The sequence below is a fragment of the Protopterus annectens genome, chromosome 11.part0, assembly GCF_019279795.1.
Source record: "Protopterus annectens isolate FY-2018-M chromosome 11.part0, PAN1.0, whole genome shotgun sequence".
Taxonomy (NCBI): Eukaryota; Metazoa; Chordata; order Ceratodontiformes; family Protopteridae; genus Protopterus; species Protopterus annectens.
In genome coordinates, this window is record NC_056745.1 from 284,670,822 (window position 1) to 284,694,920 (window position 24,099).

Here is a 24,099-nt window from a genome sequence, read left to right on the forward strand (position 1 = left end):
TGCGTCTTACACGAGCTCCAAAATGAACTAATCCCTCACCTAAACACACTGTTCAAACTCAGCCTCTCTACAGGCTACATACCCATAGAGTGGCCCACAGCTACAGTTAACCTGTTCCACAAAGGTGGAGCCACAACGAACCCCGGGAACGATTGCCCTATAAGCCTGACTAGCCTGGTCTGCAAGGCTATGGAGCACATCATCATGGAACTCATTAACAGAGACATTAGGAACCTCCAAACATTGGACCCTACCCAGTTTGGCTTTGTTATGGGCAGATCATGCCTCCTAAACCTGGTGGACTTCTTTAGATGAGGGAAAGGAGGTCCACACAGCCTAACTAGACCTCGCAAAGGCTTTCAACACCATTCTGGTATTATAGACAAGCTCATCAGCCTGAACATAAACCCCTATGTCACGAGATGGGTTGCCAATTGGTTCACGGATAGAACCCACAGGGTGAGAGTTGCAGGCTCTAGGTCCGACTCTAAACCGGTTACAAGTGGTGTCCCACAGAGCTCAGTCCTGGGACCCCTCCTGTTTGGTATATACTTCTCAGAGGTACAGGCAAGCACAGGAGGACTACGGCTGACCAAGTTCACAGACGACTGCAAACTGGGGGCCATAATTGACTCTCTGGCTAATACAGACATCCTTCAGAAGGGTCTCATTGAGATGGATACCTGGTGTCAAAATCATGGCCTCAAGCTAAATGCCAAAATGTGCATAGTCATCCCCTTTGGAAAAAACAAAGTTCCCGTGAACTACCACATACGTGGTAGTCCCCTAAATACAGAAAATGTAATAAGGGATCTGGGGACCCAAGTTGATAGTAATCTCTCCTTTGATAATCATATTGCCAAGGTGGTTAGAAAATCCTTCTATGTGGCCCATCTAATCACAAAAGGGTTCGCATCTAGAACAAAAGAGGTTACTGTGCCCCTCTACTCATCAGACCCATCATAGAGTACAATGCCCCAATTGAGATGTACCTTACAAGACACCTGCAACAGCTGGAAAGACCACAGAAGTACCTCACCAAGAAGATTACTGGCCTCAAACAGATGTCCTATGCAGCCCGACTGAAGAAACTCCACCTGTACTCGGTTGCATACCGCTTACTCAGAGGTGATCTCTGCCTGACATACAAGGCCACGTCCAACCCAGAATAGATGGACACGCTCCACCTAAAAAAAAAAATAATAAATCCCAAGAGCCACACGCTCCAGGGATCTAAACCGCACCACAACGATGAATAGGATGTGCTGGAGGGATAGATTCCTGTCCCAGAGACTCCCCATGCTTTGGAACAGTATTCCAATCTACATTAGGCAGAGCCCCTCACTAATACTCTTCAAGAGAAACCTTGACGAGTGGATGGGAAACAGAAAATTTACCCCTGCTGGACAGAGGCACAGGGAACTAATCTAAGGGGGCGGCGAAAGCCAACACATTCTGGATAGGCTTATAGATGCCCTTGGGCAGATAGCCTAGTACTTACCTATGAACCTAGGTGTTGAGAGAGGAAAGCCTCTACCCAAGGGTTTTGGAAAAGAATCACTAACAAATGGAGCAGGATTTGTGACAGCGTTCTGGGCTTACACAGAAAAGGCACTTTGTGTGAGAGTCCTTGTAGATAATCTGCCTACCTCACACTTAGCAATTCCAGCTGTCATCTAACAAATTTGAAAAACAAAATAACCAAAAAATGCAAAGAAAGGTTCCCCAATGTAGCACTTATCTAAGAAAATCATCAAGTGAAGCAACAGTACCAATGACCAAATCGCAATCAGTCCAACGGACGCATGATCTGCGTTCGGGCTGGTGGTAAGACAGTCTAAGATTTAACTTCATACATTCATCTATGTACCCTTATGTTTATGAGCTGAGGTCATGTATTGGATGTATGACCTTGGGAAGGTAAAGCTTTGGTACCCCAACCAGATATCAGCAGTGACAAACCATATGTCAGGAATACTGCAACAGTGATTTCAGTCAGGGTGTCCAATACCGCTGGTCCAAAAGGAAGTCCACCAGCAGCAGCATTTTTGGATGGTTTTTCAGAAGGACTTTTGAAATGAGAGTAAAAGGACAGAAGGCATAACATTTCCCCTTACATGAGATTGATAAGGCATCAGTTTTCCATGCTTCCCCACATGGAACCCTGGAGCACAGCATTCTAAGCTGTTTTTCAGAATGAAGGTAGCTAGATCTGCCTGGCAAGTTCCCCACTGATGGACAATTTGAAGGAAGACCTCTCTGTTCAGCATCCACTTGTTAGGGTTTCCTTGTATCTACTGGATAGTTGCAATTGGGAATCTCTCAAACAGTTACCTCCTGACGACGCAGTTAACTCATTCAATAACGCATTCTTAGACATACTAAACTCCCATGCCCCCCATAGAACTATCAGACTAAAATAAAATCTAAGTATGCACTCTGGTTAACTAAAGAATGTAAATCCCTAGTCAAGACTAGAGACAAAGCCCGGTAACAATTAAAAAAAAAAAAAAAAAAATACTAAGTAAACATATCTAGAACTTTGGAACAAAACAAAAAAACAACAAATTCTGGGCAGCAGTTAATAACATGCTTCAGTCAGGTAAATCCACCACCCTGCCTCAAAAACAACCAACAATTCTGATAATATTCCAACCCAATTTAATAAATTTGTCACAGAAACTATCCAATATGTAGCAAACTCGCAAAGCTTTGACAGTAACCCTACCCCTCTGGCCCTCAAGAACAGACCCAAATCCTAAAACTCCACCTCCCACTTCAACCTACACCCAATATCGGTAATAATTATAAAAAAAAATACTTCAAAAACTTAAACCAATAACTCTAGCCACTGACAACCTTCCTGCAGAACTTCTACAAAGTGCAGGTGAAGCAATAGCCTACCCAATAGCCAAACTCATAAACCGTTCAATATCTGAAAGCCAAGTACCCGTAATATGGGAAACCTCCCACATTCTACCACTACACAAAGGAGATAATTCCACTGAGCTCAACAATTATTGCCCAATCGCCGTTCTATCTCCCTTATCCTAAACATTGGAAAGAGTAGTGCACGCCCAACTAATGGACTACCTTCTCACATACAAACTACTATCAAACACCCAACATGGCTTCCGTCCCTTTCACAGCACCATTACAGCACTACTATCCTTTACTAACACTGTTAACCACCATAGAAACAACAGAAAATTTCTATCAGCCATATTTTTAGACTTATCCAAGGCCTATGACATGGTCAGTCACAACAAGCTCATCAGTCGTCTCTCTGCTGTAAACCTCAGCAATTCCACCATTACATGGTTTGAAAGCTACCTAACTGGACAACTGCAAGCCATCCAATGGCAACAACTCTCTCTTCTTCTTACAGTCTCCTTAGGGGTTCCACAAGACTCAAACCTTGGACCACAACTATTCTCTCTATTCACAAACCACATCAGGACCTCAGCACCACAAGCCTCTGTAGTACAATATGCTGATGACTCTACCCTAATATGTGCTGCCCCACACTGGAAGAACTCCACACCAAAACCCAAGATTCCTTTTTGCCAGTAGAAACCTGGCTCACTAACTCCCAACTAATTCTAAATCTCAACAAAACTAAGCTCTTCTTTTTTTAGCCCAGCCCTTTAATATCTTCTCCAGGAACAAAACCATCATCACCCCAAGCACTCCCACTGAAGTGCTTGGGGTAGAAATTGATAACAGCCTGAAATTTGATATTCACATATCCCAAACCATCAAAAAGGTTCACAAGAAAACAGGTCTTCTGTATAGAAACAATTTCTTACAAATAACACAAAAGTTACCATAGCCCTCACACATCTCCTATTAACCCTGCTCTATGCCTCCCCAGTATTAACCAATCTCAGCAAAATGGATCTAAACCAACTGGAATTTTGCTATAATAAAATGCAAGATTTGCCAATGGAGCGTTACATAGATCACATCACTGTACAACACTAAAACAGCTTAATTGACTCGAATTCCCACAGCTTCTACACTTTATTCAACTAACCTTTGCCCACAAAATTCTCCACCAACCTGGAAAAAACCCTTCTCTCCAAAAACTCATTCAACCATACACCTCAGCCCAATCTCTTCGCTTCAGTAACCAACACCTTCTAGATATCACCAAACCCAACAACTCAACTGTAAATCTCTCTTCTCTAACTATATTCCTAAAATTTGGAATAAGCTGCCAATCCCAATAACTTCTAACAGCTCTCTCTCACAATTCAAAAAGCTCCTCAAATCACACCTAGTGGACACCTGACTATGCTCTTGTTTCTCCCCTGTCCAGGCCTTCCTAATTTCCCAAAGTCTTCTACCCTCTTCATTTAAATATCAAGCTATAGTAACCTCATCTGTTAAGCTTATAACCCTCTATCATTTCAATCACACTTGAAATAACTACATCTGTATGTGTATAACCCTCTTGATTAATTCAGCTGCAACTGTTACAATATTTATTTATTTATTTATTTATGTATTTCCAGTCTGATTATCGGGGTAGTCCACTGGGTCAACATGGCCCATTTTCAGTGGAGGCCCAGGGAGAAAAGCTCCGAGAATGTATTAAAAAAAAAATAACAGTTTACATACATGATTTACAAGTGAATACAACCAAGGTCTGAGAATGCATTAGCAGTTTACAAATATGAGCTATGATGGGACTTTTGTTTCCAAGAAATACAATTTAGGTCTTCTAATTTTGTATCATTTGCTATCAATATAGTATCCTGTATGTTTGTTACACTGCTGAAATGCCTGTAACTGGAAGTCTATGTATGCTAGTATGTTGTTCTTATCCTTGTAACTGGAGCTTTTCTCCCCTGGCCTCCACTGAAAAGGGACCTGTGTCCAGTCAGACTTTCCCAGTAAACAAATGTAAAATAAAATAAAAATAATACTCAGATAATCTGCTACTGAATTCATCTTTGACGGGATGCAAGTTGCTTGGAGAAAGAGAAAATGGGGAACAGCAATCTTCCAAGCTATGGCAGCCAGGCTACAAAGGTGGTAAGACTTTGTCCCCCCTTGTCTGTTGATATACTACGATTGTAGCATTTTCAGTTAGGACTTGAAACATTCCAAGAGAACACAGGTAGTGAAGAGTCTTGGGGGGGGTCAAAGGACAGGGCACTTATTTCCTTGATAACTGTTTGCTCCTAGCTTCCTTGGACTTCCATGTCTATGCAACAATCTCCCTAGGTAAGATCTGAAGCATATATTGAGACCTTACTGAAGACAGAAGGAACCAGAAAGAGAACACCTGGACTGCATGATATCTGGTTTATCCACCACTGAATTTTTTTTTCACAAAAGACAAGACAGCAATTGGGAAGGGCAGAGGATGGTAATGCGTCCAAATCAATTTGAGAAACCACTGAATCTTGAGCCTGGCAAAGGGAATCATTTGAATTGCTGATATCATAGAAGCCAGGACTCTCAAAATCTCTCCTGCAAAGGTCATTCCCAGATTTGAGAGGGATAAAAAGTAAAATGTCAGAAAATGGATTTCCTCAAGTTTACAGTGAAACCTAAATAAAGGAAAAGCTTGATCAATTGTAAATCCTGTAATGTTTTTCTGAAATAAAGTGGTCTGCATCAACAATGCATCTAAGTAAGGGCAAACGTGAATACCTTGGAGGCTGCAAAATACTATCACAGAGGACAACTATTTTGTAAAATCTCTTGGTGCCACAGAGATACCAAAGGGTAAAGCAAAAAATTGAAAAGGATACCATGAAGCACAAAACTAATAATTTTCTGTGATTAGGATGAAAGGGAATGTGAAGGTGAGCATCCTACAGATCCAAGATAAACAAAAAGTCAAGGAGAAATAATAGGAAGTAAGCTTTAAGAGTTAATAATTTTGACTTTTGTTATTTTTAGACATAAGTTTAGGGTAGATAAATCCATAATGGGTGTCCATGCCCCTTTTTTCTTGATACAAGGAAAAGTTTTGAATAAACCCATTGCCTTTCCTTTTAGATGGACAGGGATAAATTCTATAATCCCACCCCAATGTAATAATGCTGGAGGTACAAGGTGCTGTTGTCTTGAGGGCACCCGAGGGATACCTCTTCACTACCCAAAGTACTGATATTATTCTCCTCCAAACAGGAATACAATGAGAAAGGTTGGGAGTGGTATGAACAAGGTGGAGAGAGGGAGAAAAGGAGGGAGTCATAAACTGCAGCTTTTGTCAGCAAAAGATCCATTGAATCCCTTAAAGTCACATTTAGGTTTCTGCTGTCACTTTTTCTTGGAGAATTTTTTTTTACCTTTTTCCTTGGATTTCTAACATATACAGAAGAAGGGACTAGACTTAGAGCAATAGTTCCACTGGAACTTTGAAAAGGGGGAGCAAAAAGGCCATCTGAAATCCTGCATTATCCTCCCCCCTTTCCTGCAAATTTTGGACAATTTCAGCTGAAGTTGGTCCAAACAGATCAACCCTGACTAAAGGGGCATCCAAAAATATGGCCTTATCATCATCAGTTAAAGACTGAAGATGAAGTCACGGATAACTTCTAAGGAGAGAGCCAGCAGCTGCTCAGGAAAAGGCATCATCAGCATCACAGCCACATTTGATGGGATGTCTTGCTACCTGTGGGGCTAAGTTGAGCATGTTCTGCAAGGCATTTCTGTTGTCATAATCAGGCAAGTCAGAAATTTGTTATTCTATTTTTGCCAACATAAATAAGTTATCTTGTCATGTGGGTCTGGAAATAAGTGGCATAAAAACATATAGTGGCAGAAGAGTATGCCTTCTTTCCATACCTAACCAGAGTCCTACTGACCTTATCATTTCGTAAAGCATTACAAAAGAAGGAAGTAGTTCAGAGGACTTACCAGACTCCAAACAGACAACTTCTGGATAAGAGAAAAGCTTCTTAAATACTTATGACAACCTGTTACATGAGGTTGGGATTCAGAAGCCCCAGATGTAGTGAGGGAGGCATCTTCCAATACAGCTGGACTTGGAGATGACTTAGTGACATCCACATGTAATAGATCATAACACCTTTTTTGGATTTTTTATGCCAGTTACCTTTCCCAGATGAAATGCTGCATCACTTTATGAGAGCACCACCAAAGGAAAGCTCTTCTTGAGCAAAGTCAGTAGACAGTATCTTCAGTATCTCAAAAATCTTATGGGAGAACAAGTCTGAGATGAATAAGGTAACGATACACCATCAGAATCTGAAAAATCATCATCTTCAGAAGAAGTGAGACTCTCCTTTTTTTATGGAGTAGACGAGGAGAGGAACAAAATGGCTGCAGACACATTAAGGTTTTCAAAAGCTTTTGAGAAAAACGATACCACACCTATTGATGACCCTAAGAGCACGAGTGACAGGAGAGAAATTCTGATTTGTCTTCTGCTTTCTCCTCTTACGAGTATCCAGAGGTATAATACAAGGAGAAGCAGACCCCTGATGTATGACCATTATAGCACCTGGTATTGTCCTTCTCTGCAAAGTATCTGTTGAATACCTCTCTCTTGAGTACCTCCCTGTCCCTCAGACATAATCAGCACAGATTCTCCCTTTGTGGTTTTGCCAGCTGTCTAGTCACTTATAAGGGACATGCCAGAACCCTGTACCTTGTCAGCATCCGAGGGAGGGTCTTGAAAGCAGCTGGAACAGATGTATTCAGATGGTCTGTAGGCTCATCATATGCTTCAAGAGAGACACCAGACTTTGAATGAACTAAAAAAACTGGAGTTTCTTTCAGTTTCTGATGAGGCTGCTGAGGGCTGTCCAAAGGAGATGAATCCAAAAGCCATCTTTCCTAATGCAAGTTCTTTGAGACATCCGTTTTCGATGTACATCTTAAGAGAGGCTAAAGGACTTCTAATAGCTTTCTGAAACAAAAGACAGATAGTGCACTCCTTTACAGTTATGTCCTAGTCCTAAACAGAACAAACACTTAACAATGGCGATCTTTATAGAAGATCTGTCAAACGCAGTTACATTATCTTCTCCTAGATAAAAATGAATACAATTTTTTTTCACAGAAACAACAGTCTGCCCTCATGGACTGGTGGCAAGAAAGTGGAGGATATCCGCACCTGTTCACTTGTGTAGCAGCACTAGTCTCCTTCATACCCATAGATAAGATGTACAGCATGATAGGAGGGTGCCTATGTTTTTGTAGACTGGATGGACATACAGTATTCTGTACAGGGTACACAACCTACTTGTCAGCAATACTACAACAGTGACCTAATGAACATACAGAAGACTACTAAATGTAATCAGCTAACTGGGTCCCACAAGAACATATGGTTGAGAAGCCAGACATACACAAAATAAAACAACAAACAACAGGTTACGGCTTAAACAATTTCTGTATCACAAAACAGTGCAGCACATACCCTAAGAAACACTGCCTAATTACACCATCTGATAACTGAAGACTTTAAAGGAAAACTTGTTGAATCTTGAATGATTTCTGATAAAATAATATTCCTTGCCATACCTCAAAGAAATTATATACAAGTCATAAGGGCTACAGGAAAACATAAAACAGCATAACCACTCAGAAGAAACTACTTTACAATGGTAATCCTTTTCAAAACTTCAAAATACATCAAAATATAACTTAATTTTATGTTTCATTTTGAATAAAGACACATCAGTACTCCAAAACTGCTGGATACCTGTAACCTTACCTGTACGAATCATCGAAACAGTAGTTAAACTAAAAAATGGTCTGTCCAGTTTTAAGTTTTCCCACAGTAAATCACATTTACACACTGTTCTGGATATACTTTAAATGGTACACTGAAATCTGACTTTTTTAAGCTTGGTACAAGTACAGTTAGACAAAGATATATAAACACAGATGGATTTTTATAATATAGTGTAAACACTCCACTGTACTAATAGGATATCAACTATCTGCGGAAACTTCATTCAGCATTATGCCGAGTGTCAGGCGATAGTACAGTTGTACAAAATCTTACCATAATGGTAGATGTCCTCCTCTTCTTCACTGTTATAGTATTCATTACATTAGGTATCCCTTGCCAAGGTCAGCCCGATGTCCAGCCAGTATACCAAAGCCTTAGGTAGCTTTAATGTATGCTATACGTCACGCCAGGACATACCATCTTCAGAACTTACAGCCCCAGTAGATACGCTAGTCCAAGGAAGACAAGACACCACCAGTGAATCCAGAAGGCAAATAGACCAGGGGAAGAAGGGAGGGAGTGAATACTGCAACAGTGAAGAGACAGCTACTGTTATGGTAAGATTTTACACAACTGTACTATGTCCTTTCATACCACTGTTGCAGTATTCATAATTTTAGGGAGAGTGATAAAGCTCAGGAAGAAACTTGGGAGGAGGAAGAACCCTCTAGGAAGCCATGAAGGATGGCTCTAGCAAAACCAGCTCTACCTCTGGAGATTCCATCCAACTTGTAATGCTTGTTAAATGTATGCACAGAAGTCCAGGTAGCTGTTTCAAGAATAAAGTTAGTATTCAAACCCTTCAAAAAATCACCAGAAGCCGCCACAGCTCTAGCAGAATAAGCCTTAACAGAACAAGGAAGGCTCTTACGATGACAAGAAAAAGAAATAGCTTTATAGATCCAAGAATAAATAGTTTGCTTGGACACAGCTACTCCTAAGGCCTAGGATGAAAGGAAACAAAAAGCTGAACACATTTCCTGACAGTCTTAGTCTTATGCAAATAAAATCTGATTTGTCTATGCACATCTGAAGTGTGCAGTACCTTCTCACTAGCAGACTGTGGAGAAGAAAAAAAAGTGGGCAAATTAATAGACTGATTAAGGGCAACTCATTCACCACTTTGGGCACAAAAGACAGATTAGTACTCAAGGACACACTGTCATTATGAAACACCAAAAGAGGAGGACAAGTCATAGGGGCTTGAAGCTCAGAAAACCGTCTGGCAGAAGTAAGGGGCTAACAAAATAATAGTCTTCCAGGAGCAATGTTGCAAGGAAGCTGAAGCTGCAGGCTCAAAAGTATCCAGAGTCAATTTCTTCAAAACAAAATTAAGATCCCACGTAGAAGGGACAGGCTTCCTGGGAGGCCTAACATGAAGGATACATTTAAGGAACTGTTTAGCTTCAAATCTAGAAGCCAAAGCAGGAGATAAAGGCAGACAAGCAGAGAGAGTTGATAAGTGGGCCTTAACAAAAGAGTAAGCCAACCTAGCATTGAGCAATTCACAAAGATAGAAAAGAACCAGAGGAATGTCCAAAGAAAGTGGATCCAGGTTACTGAAAGACACCAAACAGAAAACCTCTTCCATTTGGATAAATAGGATTTCCTAGTATTGGGTTTCCTGGCTTCCTGCAAAACCCTAAGGATGTCCTCAGAAAAAAGGTGTCTATGAAGAGTCAAAATCCTATCACCCACAGTGTCAGCTGAAGAGTGGACAGGTGGGGATGGATGAGAGATCCCTTATCTTGTGTGAGTAGGCCCACACTGTGACGTAACTTGTGATGATTGCCCTTGGCTAATGCAGAAGGAGAGAGAACCAAGGCTCAGTGAAAAGGCAGTCACCAACAAGATTTTGAGAGCCTTGCTGAACCTTGAACATGACTTTTGGAATGAGGGGAAGGGGAGGAAAAGCATAGGGAAACACCCCCTTCCAAGAAAAAGATACGCATACACCTTCCAAACCAGAGGACCTGTAACTCTGGAACAAAACAGAGGAAGTTGTCTGTTCAGAGGGAAGGCAAAGAGATCTGGAGAGTACTCCACTGGTGGACAATGTCCAGAAACACAAACCTGTGAAGCATCCATTCGTGGGAGTGAATTAAGGACCTGCTCAGTGCCTGCCATAATGTTTTGATTTCAGGGAATGTACACTGCCTGAAGAGTCACTTGAAACTGGATAGCCAGATCCCACACTAGGAATGCCAACTAGCAAAGAAGACAAGATCTTGCCTTGCCCCCCCCCCCCCCCAGTTTGTTCATATACCACATCACTGTGGTATTTTCTGTAAACACCTCGAGAGGTCCTGGGGAGAAAAGGGGATTAAATCCTGAAGTGTCAGCAGAAGAGCTCTCATCTCTTTGACACTGATATGCTCTTTCTTCTGAGAATGTGACCACACCCCTTGAACCTTCCCACGTCTGATGCATCTGTGAACAGCTTCTGAGAGGGAAGAGGGGATGAAAGGGGTTCCCTGGATTTAGAGAAAACTGCTGGATCCACCAGTGAAGTCCCACTTGAGACAATGAAGAAGAGGAACTAGAAAGTCTACGGGAAGAGCATTCCAAAACTAAACTGACTTCAGAAACCAATGAAATTTTCTCATGTGGAGTTTGGCCAGAGGGAGCATAAGTATGGTGGATGCCATGAACCCCAGATCCCTGAGGAATTCCCTGGCTGTTACAGAGTCAGAGGAAGAAGAGTTTGAAAAAGGAGAGTTAAGGCCTTGGGAGGAGGTAGGGATGCCAACATAGGCAGTCTGAATCCTGCACTCCAGAAACACATGCTGTTTAAAAGGAGTCAAAAAACACTTTATGAAATTATTGTGAACCCCAGGTTTTTCAGATGGGATATGGCAAAAAGAAGAAGTGTCAAAAGGATCGCTGGAAAGGATGCCTGAAACAGGAGAACATAAAAGTAGGGAAATACCTGGATCCCCTAAATACTGCAAAAAGTAATCACAGGAGTTAGGCATCTGGTGAATACTCTTGGGGCAAAGCAGAGAACTAAAAATGCAAGGAAGCAACAGAGAATAATAAAAACGTCCTGAAGAGAGGATGAATAAGGATATAAAGGCAAGCATTCTTGAGATCCAGAGAAACCAGAAAAGCCTGAGGAAGCAGCAAAGGGAACAATGTCTTAAGGGAATAACATCTGAAAGGAAGGAACTGTCAGAAAAGTATTTAGTTGAGAAGGATCCAGAATAAGTCTCCAAGTGCCCTCTTTCCTGTGAGCCAAAAACATTCTGGAATAAAACCCCTTCCACCTTTGAACAAGAATCTCTTGAACAGTTCCCTGAGTCAAAAGATCCTGAAGCACCCCTGGAAAAAATCTCAACTGTTCTTGAGGTAGCTGAGGAATGCCCATGAAGGAGGAAAGATATTTCCAAACCATGAAATACCTTTGGCGAAAGATGGAAAGAAACCAAGAGTCTTGGGTAATACTTAAACAGGAAGAAACAGAAAAAGACAAGAGAAACATGAATTTGGCTAGGAAGCGTCTGACAAGTCAGCACCTGGTTTATCAGGAAAAGAACGTTTCTGAGCAGAAGTAGTCTGAGTAGATTTAGCTGGAACAGCTTCATACCGCGTTTTTTACCTTTAGGAGGAGGACGAGACTGCCTTTGAATAAAAGCTGGTTTAGTAGGGTAGTTCCCCTGGAACTTAGGTACTGGTGAAGCAAAAATATGTTTCAGATCCTATAACTCCTTGCCTTTCTCCTGCAGGGACTCAAACAAATCAGCAGCAGCACCAAACAAACATTTGTTATCCAGAGGAGCATCCATCAACTTAGCCTTAATATCATCAGGCAGAGGCTGAAGCCATAGCCAGGAACATTTCCTCAAAACAGAATATGAAGCAGCAGCCCTACAGGAAACATCTGTTGTATCATAACTACACAATGGAATGGCAAGCTACCTGAGAACCCCCTAACAAAGACAAGGCAGAAGTCTTACCCTCAGAATCAAGAAGGTCTGAAATAACCTGACAATCCAGAGAAAGGACAGCCAAAACATATCTGTTCATATGAGTCTGAATTAACAGCCCAAAAGGCTAGAATGGCTGGAGTATAAACTTTCTCACCCAGCCTTTCCATGGTCCTGCTGTCCTTATCTGAAGTAAGAAGCTTAGTCGAGGGCAGTCATTTGGAAGCCTTATCAGATGCCACACAGATCACCAAAGGGTCAGCAGATGGACACTTGTAAAGGAATTGACAGTCATCGGGTACTTTATAAAACCTGTGTGGTTTCTTAGGAGCAGGAAGCTGAGAATCTGGAGCCTAAGAGGCAGAAGAAAAAGCATCCAGAAAAGCAACTAAAACAGGTGGACAGCAGAGGGTCTCTAGGATACTCCATTTGAAGACGCTCATAATATCTCCTCTGCACCTCAGACACCTGGGAACAATCCCATTTACAGAACGCCATCATTCTAGCAATGGTATCTCTAAAGAAATTTCCTCAAAAGGAGATTCATGACTAGTAGAGTCCTCTTCCTCAGAACTGTACTTCAGAGGGGAAGGAATGTGCATAGAATAAGCAAAGGAATCCTCATACAAACCCCCCTCTTCTACAGAGGAATCCTGATCCCTAGAGCTCTTGTGGGTGTGGGGAATGACCAAAGAGGAGCCGGAACAGAGACCTCCGAAGAGGCTTCAAACCTATAGGGGCTTTAAATAGGCTCTGTGTAAAATTCTGCCATTCACTTTGAGGGTCCTTGGGAACAGAAGAAACATGTTTTATCCTTTGCTCCTTTTTTAAGGGGACATCCAATTAGGCTCTTCAGTGATCAGCCGTGGTTCCCCCAAACCATCCGAAATGGACATTTGCAAGGTCTCTGAGGACATGTGAGCAGATGGGTCCATGCAGGCCTCCGAAAAGATCATGACAGAGGAGTCCAAACCAAGAACCAGACAAACCTCCAGGCTTTCATCAGCCTCGAGAGAGACGTCCAATACAGGAGGTGCAGCCAAGGAATCTGACCCAACATTCTAGCCGCCTTCTTCACAGACGACTGACCTTCAGGCTGGGAAGTACCCTCCATACCATCTTTTGCTAAAAATTTGAGACGCTGGTTTTCTAAACAAACAGAGAGGGATGAAAGATGACTGTGTAAGGTCTTTGGTACAAATGCTTGAAAAATATTGTAGGACATATGATTGTGAGAAGCCCTTAAGCAAAACAAGCACTGCTCGTGACAGTCTTTATGGGGAATATGTCTCCCACACTGGCATTTACCCTTTCTGGATGACATGAAACCCCACAACAAAACAAAAGCAAAAGATGAGGAGCAAAAAACCCCAACAGACTACTTATCTGAGCTGCTAGATGCGCCAACAACGATTTGGGCAATCAGACCGAGGATCAGAGATGGTGTTTGGACTGGCAGCAAAGAAGTTCTGAGGATGGTACGTCCGGGCAACACCTCACCTTTATGCCTTACGCTATGCGAGGAGCATATGTGTGATGTACAGAGTATCTTAAAGCTACCTAAGGCTTTGATATACTGGCCGAATGTCAGGCCGCAACTGGGAGGGGATCCCTAATGTTATGAATACTGCAACAGTGACATGGAAGGACTTAAAGTAATACGCACCTCACATCATGCTCATGATATTCATGCAGATAAGCAAATATTGCTAATATTCAAAATTGCTATAAATCAGTTTTATTATGAATGAAAAATTATTTCATATACAATAGAAGAAGCTGTAAAAATTAAGGGCTACAAATAGCAAAACTGAATCAGAAGTGGGGCTCACTGCAAAGAAAGTGCTCATAGCATGATAGAGGTTATCAGCCAGTGATGCAAACTGATGCAAATGCAAGGAAGGTGAAGAAAAACTGTTAACATGTTGACTTTTCTCTTTTCACATAAAGATATGCAGCATGCATGTTTTCTAAGAATAGAAACTTTTGAGTGGACAATATTTATGAAATATGGCTTCCTTTAATACTAAAATTGCGCAAGTCTTAGTGGATTAATTAACTTAATGTTACTCTTGCATTGATGACTCAACTGATCTTGAGATGCAACACCAGAATGTTATTTTGAGAAGTTAATTCATACAAGGCATAAAAAGTTAAACCAATTTAAATCATTAACTGCTCACCTTCATCAGTCACCACAAGTTCAGGGAACACACAGTCATTTACTAAAAGGATCGGAATATTCTCAGAAGCCTCAAAATCAAGAAAAGTAAAGAGGTTATCTGCAATGTTCATCACAATGGAAGCTGTGACTACAGACAGACTTTTTGTGGAAAGCAATGCAAACACGTTTGTCAGAATATCATACTCTGGATTTTCAGGATTCTTCTTGGCAAGAAGAGGAAAATACCTACAGAAAGTGGAAACACAAGAAACTTAGGGAAAAAAACTCCAGTACAATGATAATATGCACACACTAAAATCTAAAATTTCTTTACATATATTTTTAATACAGACATCAGAAAGACTGTTTACATTTTACAAAAGTTGTCAAAAGACTAAATGACAACAATAAATTCACTGCAGCTGTCAGTTCCTGTAAAACAACCGTTTTGCAACATAGCAATGAGATGAGAAAGATGAAAAGGAAAATCATGTTCTTTTTTTAACACCTCCATTAAAATATTACTTAAGACATGCACACATACATTAACATAACCCAAACCAAACAATATCAACATTTCTATTAATGTGTGTGCCTATACCATTAAAATATCACTTAAGACATAGGTGCACACCCATTAACAGAAAAGAAAACAAACCATATCAATATTTCTTTCCATTTACACAAACACATTGCATAATTTTCTTTCTTTCAATATAACAACTGTCTTTCCAGTCCAACATTACAAAAATACACTCAGTTATGGCCTCCTCTTAAACATCGCTCCTCCTCTTGAAATTATCCTGCATTTATTACTGCTCTCACAAATTCCATTTATTTCTATGCAGTTTCTTCCTTCCCTTTTCTAAAGATCTCTCTTCCAGTTCTTTTCTCTTTTACAATAATCAATACTTCAAATACAGTTGGTTTAGATTATGATTTCCATTTTCTAGCAATTGTTTTTTTGGCAGCCAACAGAATTAAATAAGGACTTAAGCAATTCAGATCTTGGTTCCCAACACAAGAGAGTCAGTTCCTTAGTTACAACCATTTACTCTCCCAATATTTCAGTCACAGTACCCTGCATGGATTTTTTTTTAATTTGCCAACTCATTACATTAAAAAAAAAAAAACCTTTCCAGTTGCCTCTTACCTCATACCTCTCAACCTGGAAACATAAAAAATCTGGACAAGGCCCATGAAAAATAGGTACAAAACTGTACGCTAATTAACATAAAATGTGCATACATAATTACATAACCCCACCCACTCCAATGGAATTGTGCAATACCAACTTTCAAATGCAAACTGAAGAACAGACAACCAAAATATGGCACCAGAATCCCCCAAAGTCATTCCATTGTCCTATTACCTGGCTATTTCGCCCCATTTACCATAAACACTAATGTGTATACCGCTTTATTTCTACAATGATTATTTGGATTGTATTTTTACATTTTATACCACAATGCGCAAACACTAATAGACGTCTGCTAAATAAAGCAATATTGTCTCACAATGAAAACAGACTTAGCATTAAAACGTTTCTCTCCTTGAAACAGCATTGAAACCCACACCACATCCAAAGAAAATGCATCTGGCCAGTGGTGGATAAAGATTACCTTTGGGCTGTTTTCAAATCATAGACCCCTTACACACAAAACAAGAAACATACATGTGTTCTTTGATACACCTTCCTGACTTTATTAAATTATATTCCTTGTATAATACAGCACACTTGTTAGAGCGCATTTTAAATTTATTGTTTGAACATTTTTCCAGTAGGCAATTAAACAAAATGCATGAACCAATAATGGCAAAACTACCCAATTCAGAACATTTCCATTATAAAAGTCTACTTACACACACAAACACATTATATACATATATATATATATATATATATATATATATATATATATAAATGACAGTAGTGTAAGCCATGGGCATCTTGCACAGCTTCTCAAACTTTATTTTCAATTTCAGTTTTTTGCTTGACTTACTCTGATTTGTGTTATCAGACCAACTCAATAGCTGTAAATGCACAGCAAAACAAACTAGGCAAACTGCATGTTTTAAGACTTCCAATTTTTTGTCCAAGTACTGACAGACCCTCGCCTACATTCATCCTGAAGTATCAAAACTATCACTGTAATCCAGGTGCTGTTAACTGGCCACTCTTGCTTCTCCACTGTCTGCAGTGGAAAAATATGTATGCTATCTTGAATGCTAGAAAATGCACGGTACTTCTTTAAAAATATTTTTCTTATAATGCAGCACAGAACATAATAATTCTGATTTTCTGTTCCTGAATTTGAGTTAATATTTGTTGCTCTTTCCACTGAGGCACAAATGCCCTTGTGCATGACATTTTCTCACTTCTGTTGTATCTGTAGCTACACCCTTGACTTGTTACACCAACCACCTTTAAAAGTACAACACAGTACAGTATCAGCAATACATCTAGATACTGTGGGAGTAGAACCCACAGCCTTCTGCATCAAAAACAAGTATTTAACCTGTTATGCTATTAACAATGCAAGCAGACTCAGCATAAGCAACACTAAACTCCTCTTCCCCTGAAGCTCTCAGCTCCATGTAAAATCCACTCAGCACTCCGCTTTCTCTCTCAACTTTGCCGCACAAGAAATCTGGAAAAAGCCAATTTTTTTTTTTTTTGGGGGGGGGCACATTTTAAACATTGCTTGTATAATTTTGGAAAGTTGATAGAATAAAATGTTGTGTTACCACCATGCGTGTCACTGCCAACTCTTGAACCCAGGACCCTGTGCACTACAGCCAGAGCAACATACCACTATGCCAAATCAGCAGTTTCCTGAAAGATAGGAAGACTGAAACTTAAATAGCTATCACTTAGTGAATTCAGTTCTCACTTTTCATCATAGCTCTCAACCTCTTAGCACAAAAAACCTGAACAAAGCCAATATTGGGGGAATACAGAATTCAGTTCACACTTCTCACCATAGCTCCCAATGTCTTAGCACAAAAAACCTGGACAAAGCCAATAATGGGGGGAATACAGCCCCAAAAATAGGAACAAATTTAAAATACTGATCTTATAAACTTAAAAAATTGCTAGAATAAAAGGTTTGGTGTTACCATTTATTTTCTGAAGAATATGAAGTCTGAAATTCAAATGCCTGTCATTATTTAGTGAATTCAATCCTTCACTGATTACCCACAAAAATCCAGAAAACCACAGATTTTATGAGGACCAGAACAAAAATACGAGGCATAAATCTGGAAGGTTTTCACAAGTGGTGCTGGGTAGGGACTTTAGGTTCTTGTTACCTGTACCCAAGGTACAGAGTTTAAGCCTGAGTACCTGTAGCCACCAGGTATAGTCACCTGGGGAATGTTTTGAGCCTGAGTACCTATAGCCACCAGGTATATTCACCTGGGGCATTTAATATATATATATATATATATATATATATATATATATATATATATACATACATACATATACATACATACACACACACACACACACACACACACACACACACACCTCATAAACACTAAACCCAAACAACAAATACCTCTGCAGTCCTCATCATCATAAAAACTAAACCCGAATGTCAGCATAAGTACTACCTCTGCAGTCCTGTTAACAGCCTCGCGGCTTGTTTCCATTCATGGGTCCACCATTCCTGCTTGCAGCTACCCGTTAACAGCGAAGGAACCACCATTATTCCTTTCCCTTTCAGCTTGGCTGCAGCAGCCAGAAATGCAGACACGTGAACCCTTGAGCTCAGTTCCGACAAGCTGGCAGGCTGTTTCATGGAGCTGACGTCATCGCGCACATGATGACATCAGCTGAAAAAGCCGGGAGAAAAATTTAAATAAAAAAGCTGGGAAATTAAGGGGTGCCACTCGAGAATCGTGAGACCCCATTATTTGGATCCCAAAACTCAGTAAAAACAGAGTAATTCGCTATGGTTGGGAGGTATGCTTCTAAGCAGAAATCCTAAATCTTCTGGACTTACTTGCATACTTGGAAACTAATATATCCTCTCATTGTTTCATTGAAAAAAATGCTTTTCCAGTCTTTCCCAAACTCTTCTAACCTCCTCTGACTGATTATAGTTAGCTTGCAATATTTTATATGTCCTACTAATTTATCCCCCTTTTAACAGCAAAATCTGTTCTAGATTTGACTAAAAACTCATTTCATTACCTGGAAAGTCCCACTGGGTGGCGCCCATATTCAGAGGTGGCCCACAGAGAAAAGCTCCAAAGTATTATAAAAACATTTTAAGAACAATAATTTTACAATCTTCAAAAATAATACAAAAACATCTACAGTTTAAATAATTATGGTCAAGTACAGATAGAAATTATATACTACGGTGGTGGTGCTGCGGTAGCATTGTCGCCTCACAGTTAGACGTTGCCTGTTCGATTCTCAGAGCGTCTTCTGTGTGGCGACATGCGTGAATGGGCGTTCCTTCGTTGAAGGTTGTGTGTTAGGCCCGGCAAGCCAGCACGTAAAAAAAAATCTACTGCCAATCATTAGCGGACCGGAGTTCCACTGTGGCGACCCCTAACCGGGAAAAGCCGAAAGACACAACAACAACAGATAGAAATTATATGACAAAGATTTAATGTTTAAGGAAATTGTAGCTACTTTATACAAAAATTAAAGGTAAGTTAGTATAATGCAATCAGGAACTGCAATATGAAGTGAGAGAAAAAAAGAAAGCTGTACCATATTTAGAAAAAAAGTGTCGGGGAGAGAAAATGACTAAAGTAAGGAAGTGAGTAAAGAAGGGAGAGTAAGGAAGTATAAGGTATGAAAGCGTACTTGTTCATATTTAGGGATACAGTTTATCCTTGGGTTGAGCAAGGGGCCAAGGGCAGAGAGAGATTTTGGCTAGGAAGTCTTTCAGAATGGTTTTAAAGGGCTGGAGGAAGGATACTGACCTGATCGGTACAGGTAAGGAGTTTCAAGCTTTAGCAACAAGGTGCAAGTACAGACCATGCCCAACACATCTGATATGTTTGTGGACAGAGAGGAGTTTCTGGTCATTGGATTGTAAAGACCGATTGGGGACATACTTGTGTAGAATGATATTTAGTGCTGCTCAAGCAGATGGATACTTGATCATTTTATAGGTAGCAAGAAGTTGTGTTTATGTTAGTTGATTGTGGTAGTTCTAACCAATTTAGACTTTTTAGCGTTATAGAGTGGTGGGTTTTGAAAAAGGCATTTGCTGCAAATTTGGCCACTTTATTACAGCATTGTTCAGGTTTTGACAGGAGTGCCATAAAGTTGAAAGAGGAGAAGGTAAGTAGTTGTAAGTGTAGTTTTAGGTGCATTGGTGAGAATGTTTTTGGCTGTGTATAACACCCCTAGTTTTTGGTGAGTTTTTATGCAATTCTGTACATGCTGATGAAATTTAAGATAATCCACCATCACCCCTAATAATTTGCTATGAGAAGTGATTTCATTATAATTAAGAGAGAATTTTAAATTTTGTTTTTTCATGAGAGGGGGATTTGGGAAAAAAAGGGGTGGAGTATGAGTTGTGAGTTACAAGGCCATGTTTCAGTGGCTGTTAAAGGCATCTTGAGTAATTTTTTGGAGATGTGCCAGTTTGTCAGATGTGTGTATGTGTGAAGTCAACTGCGTACTGTATCAGGGAAGCCTGTTGTGTGGATGTTTGGAGGGTATTAGTGAGAATGTTAAAGATGAGGGGGCCAAGGATAGAGTCTTGCAGTAAAGTCAACTGCGTACTGTATCAGGGAAGCCTGTTGTGTGGATGTTTGGAGGGTATTAGTGAGAATGATAACGATGAGGGGGCCAAGGATAGAGTCTTGCAGTACACCAGTGCATACCTCTCAACTGTCCAGATTTTTGGCTCATATTTTTGGTCTGCTCCTCATAAAATGTGTGGTTTTCTGGAAAATCACTGGGATGATCTGGGGATTGAACTCACTGAATAATGACTTACATTTGAGTTTCAGACTAAAATCCTCCAGGAAATGTAAGTTAAAAATACTCTCTTACTCTAGCAGCTTTCTAAGTTTATAACAGCAATATTTAAAATATGTTCCTATTTTTGGGCCTTTGGCCCCCATTTGTCGGGTTTTGCCCAGATTTTTTGAACTAAGAGGTTGAAAGGCATGCAATGTGGTGACTGTGAGATATGGAGAGAGGGTGAAGTGCCATTTTACTGACTGATACTTATTGGATAGGGAGCTTTTAAATCATGGACAGGTGGGGCTGGGACAGACCTAGTGAGGACATCTGCAGTACATGCTTGTTGTGACAAACTGCGTTAAAGTTTTCAGGCAAGTCTAGAAATAAGGAGGAGACTAGTTTGACATAAGTCATGTTGTGTGGGGAACAGGAGTTCTTCCTACAGGAAACAGTTTAACAATTGTTTCTGAATACATTTTACAAGTATTTTGGAGATGGGGATAACAATGATATAGGTCTGAAGTTAGTGATGTCTGCTAAATATCCTCCTTTGTGCAGCGGGATAACATATGATTTTTCCAGAGAGAGGGAATGCAGGAATCCTGGACTGATCTATTTATAAGGGTTGAGACAGGATAGGCAATGCTACTGGTTGTTATTTTAAGATAATCACTTGGAAGGTCATCAACTGAAGTAGGAGCACGGTTTGTGTTTCTTTAAGAACAGTTTTATAAAGGATGTGGGCACAGGTTGGAAGGCGGATGTGGTGTTATGTGGCTGTTCGGCATGGCTGGTATCAGATGTTTGTGAATCCTTGGTTAGTGATGCTATACTCTCTGAAATAAGAGATTAATTCCATTGCAGTTTTAAGTAGCAAGTTATTGGTAGAAGGGTTAGAATTGGACTTTTGGCTGGGATGAAAGATTTTTTTAATGGCTGACAAGAATTTTTTTTACAGTTGTGTTTACTATTGTTCTGAAAGTTGTTATAGTATAATTTTTTTTTTGGGGGGGGTCTTCGTTTATTTGCTTTTTAGTACAGCTGAACAGCATTTTGAAGTCTAAAAGATATTGTGGCGTTTTATATTTTTGCCATTCTTTACACACTTTCTTTATCCTGTGGTAGCATTCTACTCTTTTGAACAGACAATTTCATTTGTTTTTAGTCTCATCCTTTTAGTAGGTTAGGATATTTAGGAATTTTGCAATGAATTCATTTACAGCATCACCTAAGGAGAGATTTTTAGTATGTTCCAGTTAATAGATGACAGAGAAGCTTAACGACAAAAAATGCTTTATCCCCTTTAGAAAAAACTCAGTTCCCATGAATTAACACGTTAATGGGAGCCCACTGAACACTGAAGGGGCCATAAGAGATCTGGGCACCCAGGTCGACAGCCACCTTATCTTCGACCACCACATTGGCATTGTGGTTAAAAAGTCCTTCTACGTGGCACATCTTATAACCAAAGGTTTCGCATCCAAGAAGAAAGAGGTCATCACCCCTCTCAACTCATCCCTCATTAGACCAATCATCGAATACAAGGCCCCGCTTGGCATGTACCTGACCAGACATACAACATCTGGAGAGGCCACAAAAGTACCTCACAAAATGGATCCTAGGCCTTAAACACATGCCCTACATGGAAAGACTCAAGAAACTTCAGCTGTTCTGTCTCTTACTGAATACTTAGAAGTGATCTCTGCTTGACTTACAAAGCCATGTCCAACCTAGCCCTACTTGAAATGCTACACCTAAAGAAATCGGAATCCCCCCATGCCACAAGCTCCAGAGATTACAACCTCATTACCAAATTAACAGAACATGCTGGAGGGACAGGTTCATCTCCCAAAGACTGCCCATACTCTAGAATAAGCTTCCCATTCATGTCAAGCAGAGCATCTTGCTGGCCCTCTTCAAGAGAGATCCTGATGAGTGGATGGGTAAAAGAAAGTTCACTCCAGGGATCATTTCAGTTGCCCTATTGGATAGGGGCACTGTGAACTAACATCGGGTGGCATGGTGCCTGGGCAATTTTTTTGGGCTAGGCTTGTAACGGCTCCAGGGCCATTAGCCTAGCACAGACCTATGGATATTTCTGGATTAAACTTGGACAGGTTGCATGTTGTTTTATAAACATGCTGTTTACATGGATGTGACAGATGTCTTCTTTTACAGCCTGGGAGATGGTCATTGTGATGGTGAATTTTCCAGAGTCTAATACTAGAATTCAATCTAATAAGGAGTTTGATGTCTTGATATAATGTGTGAGGATTATTTATTAGCTGTGTGAAATCATGCAAATTCATGCTTCATCTAGGGGAGTTAGAGGTTATATCCAACCAACCAATATTGACATCAGCTAGTAGTATTTTTTCTTGATGAATTGCTAAGGATATCCAAACCAATGTAGGACATCTTCCAGTGTAGCTGCATTGCCTCTAGGAGAGATGTAAGGAACAATGCATATTTATTTTCCGGAAAGTAATAAGAAGCTCTGCTGAACTGTATTCTGGTATTGGTTTGTTGTAGGGGGGAAATGTGGTAGTTGCTGGGAAATACTAAAAGCAATGCCACCACATTTCCTCTTCATACAGTCATTATGGATATTATAGTCAGGGAGTCAGGGGGTGTAATTTTGGAATTGTTAATGGTGGGTTTAAGACCATTTTCAGTTGTAACGGGAATATCAGGCTTGTGTTGGGTAATCTCGGCATGTAGTTCAGTAGTTTTATTTCTTATGCTTCTAATATTTATGATGGCAAAAATAAATTATCAGGGTTGGGGTTGACCGTTGTGGGATTAAAGTAGTGTGTAGAAGGGAACTGTCTATTTTAAATGTGATTGGTGGAGCCAAGATTAAGGTGAATGTGGCATCCTAGAGGATTTTATTATACTGAAGTATTCTTGAGTCGTGTTTTTTGGACAGTATTTTTCCAATTAATTTTATTTTGATGAGAGTTGAAATATAGTTAATCATACTATACTGGGGTAAAGGTGAGGAGCATCATTAAATAGTTTTGGTGCAATATGTGGAAAGTTTGGGGAGGAAGTATGGATCGGTGGTTGGGACACAGTTGGGAGAGATTTTCAGAGCTATCAAAGCCATGGTAGGATGATAGAGGGCTCAGTAGGAGAAGAATATGGGATAAGCTGAGGAGTAGCATGATTAAGTAAAGGGGTCTCTATTTTACTGATGGCAGGAAGTGGGAATCAAGAAGGAAGCAAGACATTACAGGGCTGTAGAATATTTAGGGGTGGTGGAGTCTGAAATCTGGTAGAAGTTAGGTAGGAAGGAAATATATTTTATGAAAGAAGAGAGTTAGGTTGCCCTAGT

At 40.3% G+C, this 24,099-nt stretch overlaps 1 protein-coding gene across 1 annotated transcript in view; it reads right to left on the reverse strand.

The window, feature by feature from the left end:
• UTP20 (UTP20 small subunit processome component) overlaps nucleotides 1-24,099 on the reverse strand; it is a gene marked incomplete in the record, with an annotated part of 2,478,305 nt that overhangs the window by 835,988 nt on the left and 1,618,218 nt on the right. Inside the window, 1 exon segment of the mRNA XM_044087776.1 lies at nucleotides 14,835-15,061. Within this exon segment, the coding sequence (XP_043943711.1) occupies nucleotides 14,835-15,061 (227 nt within the window).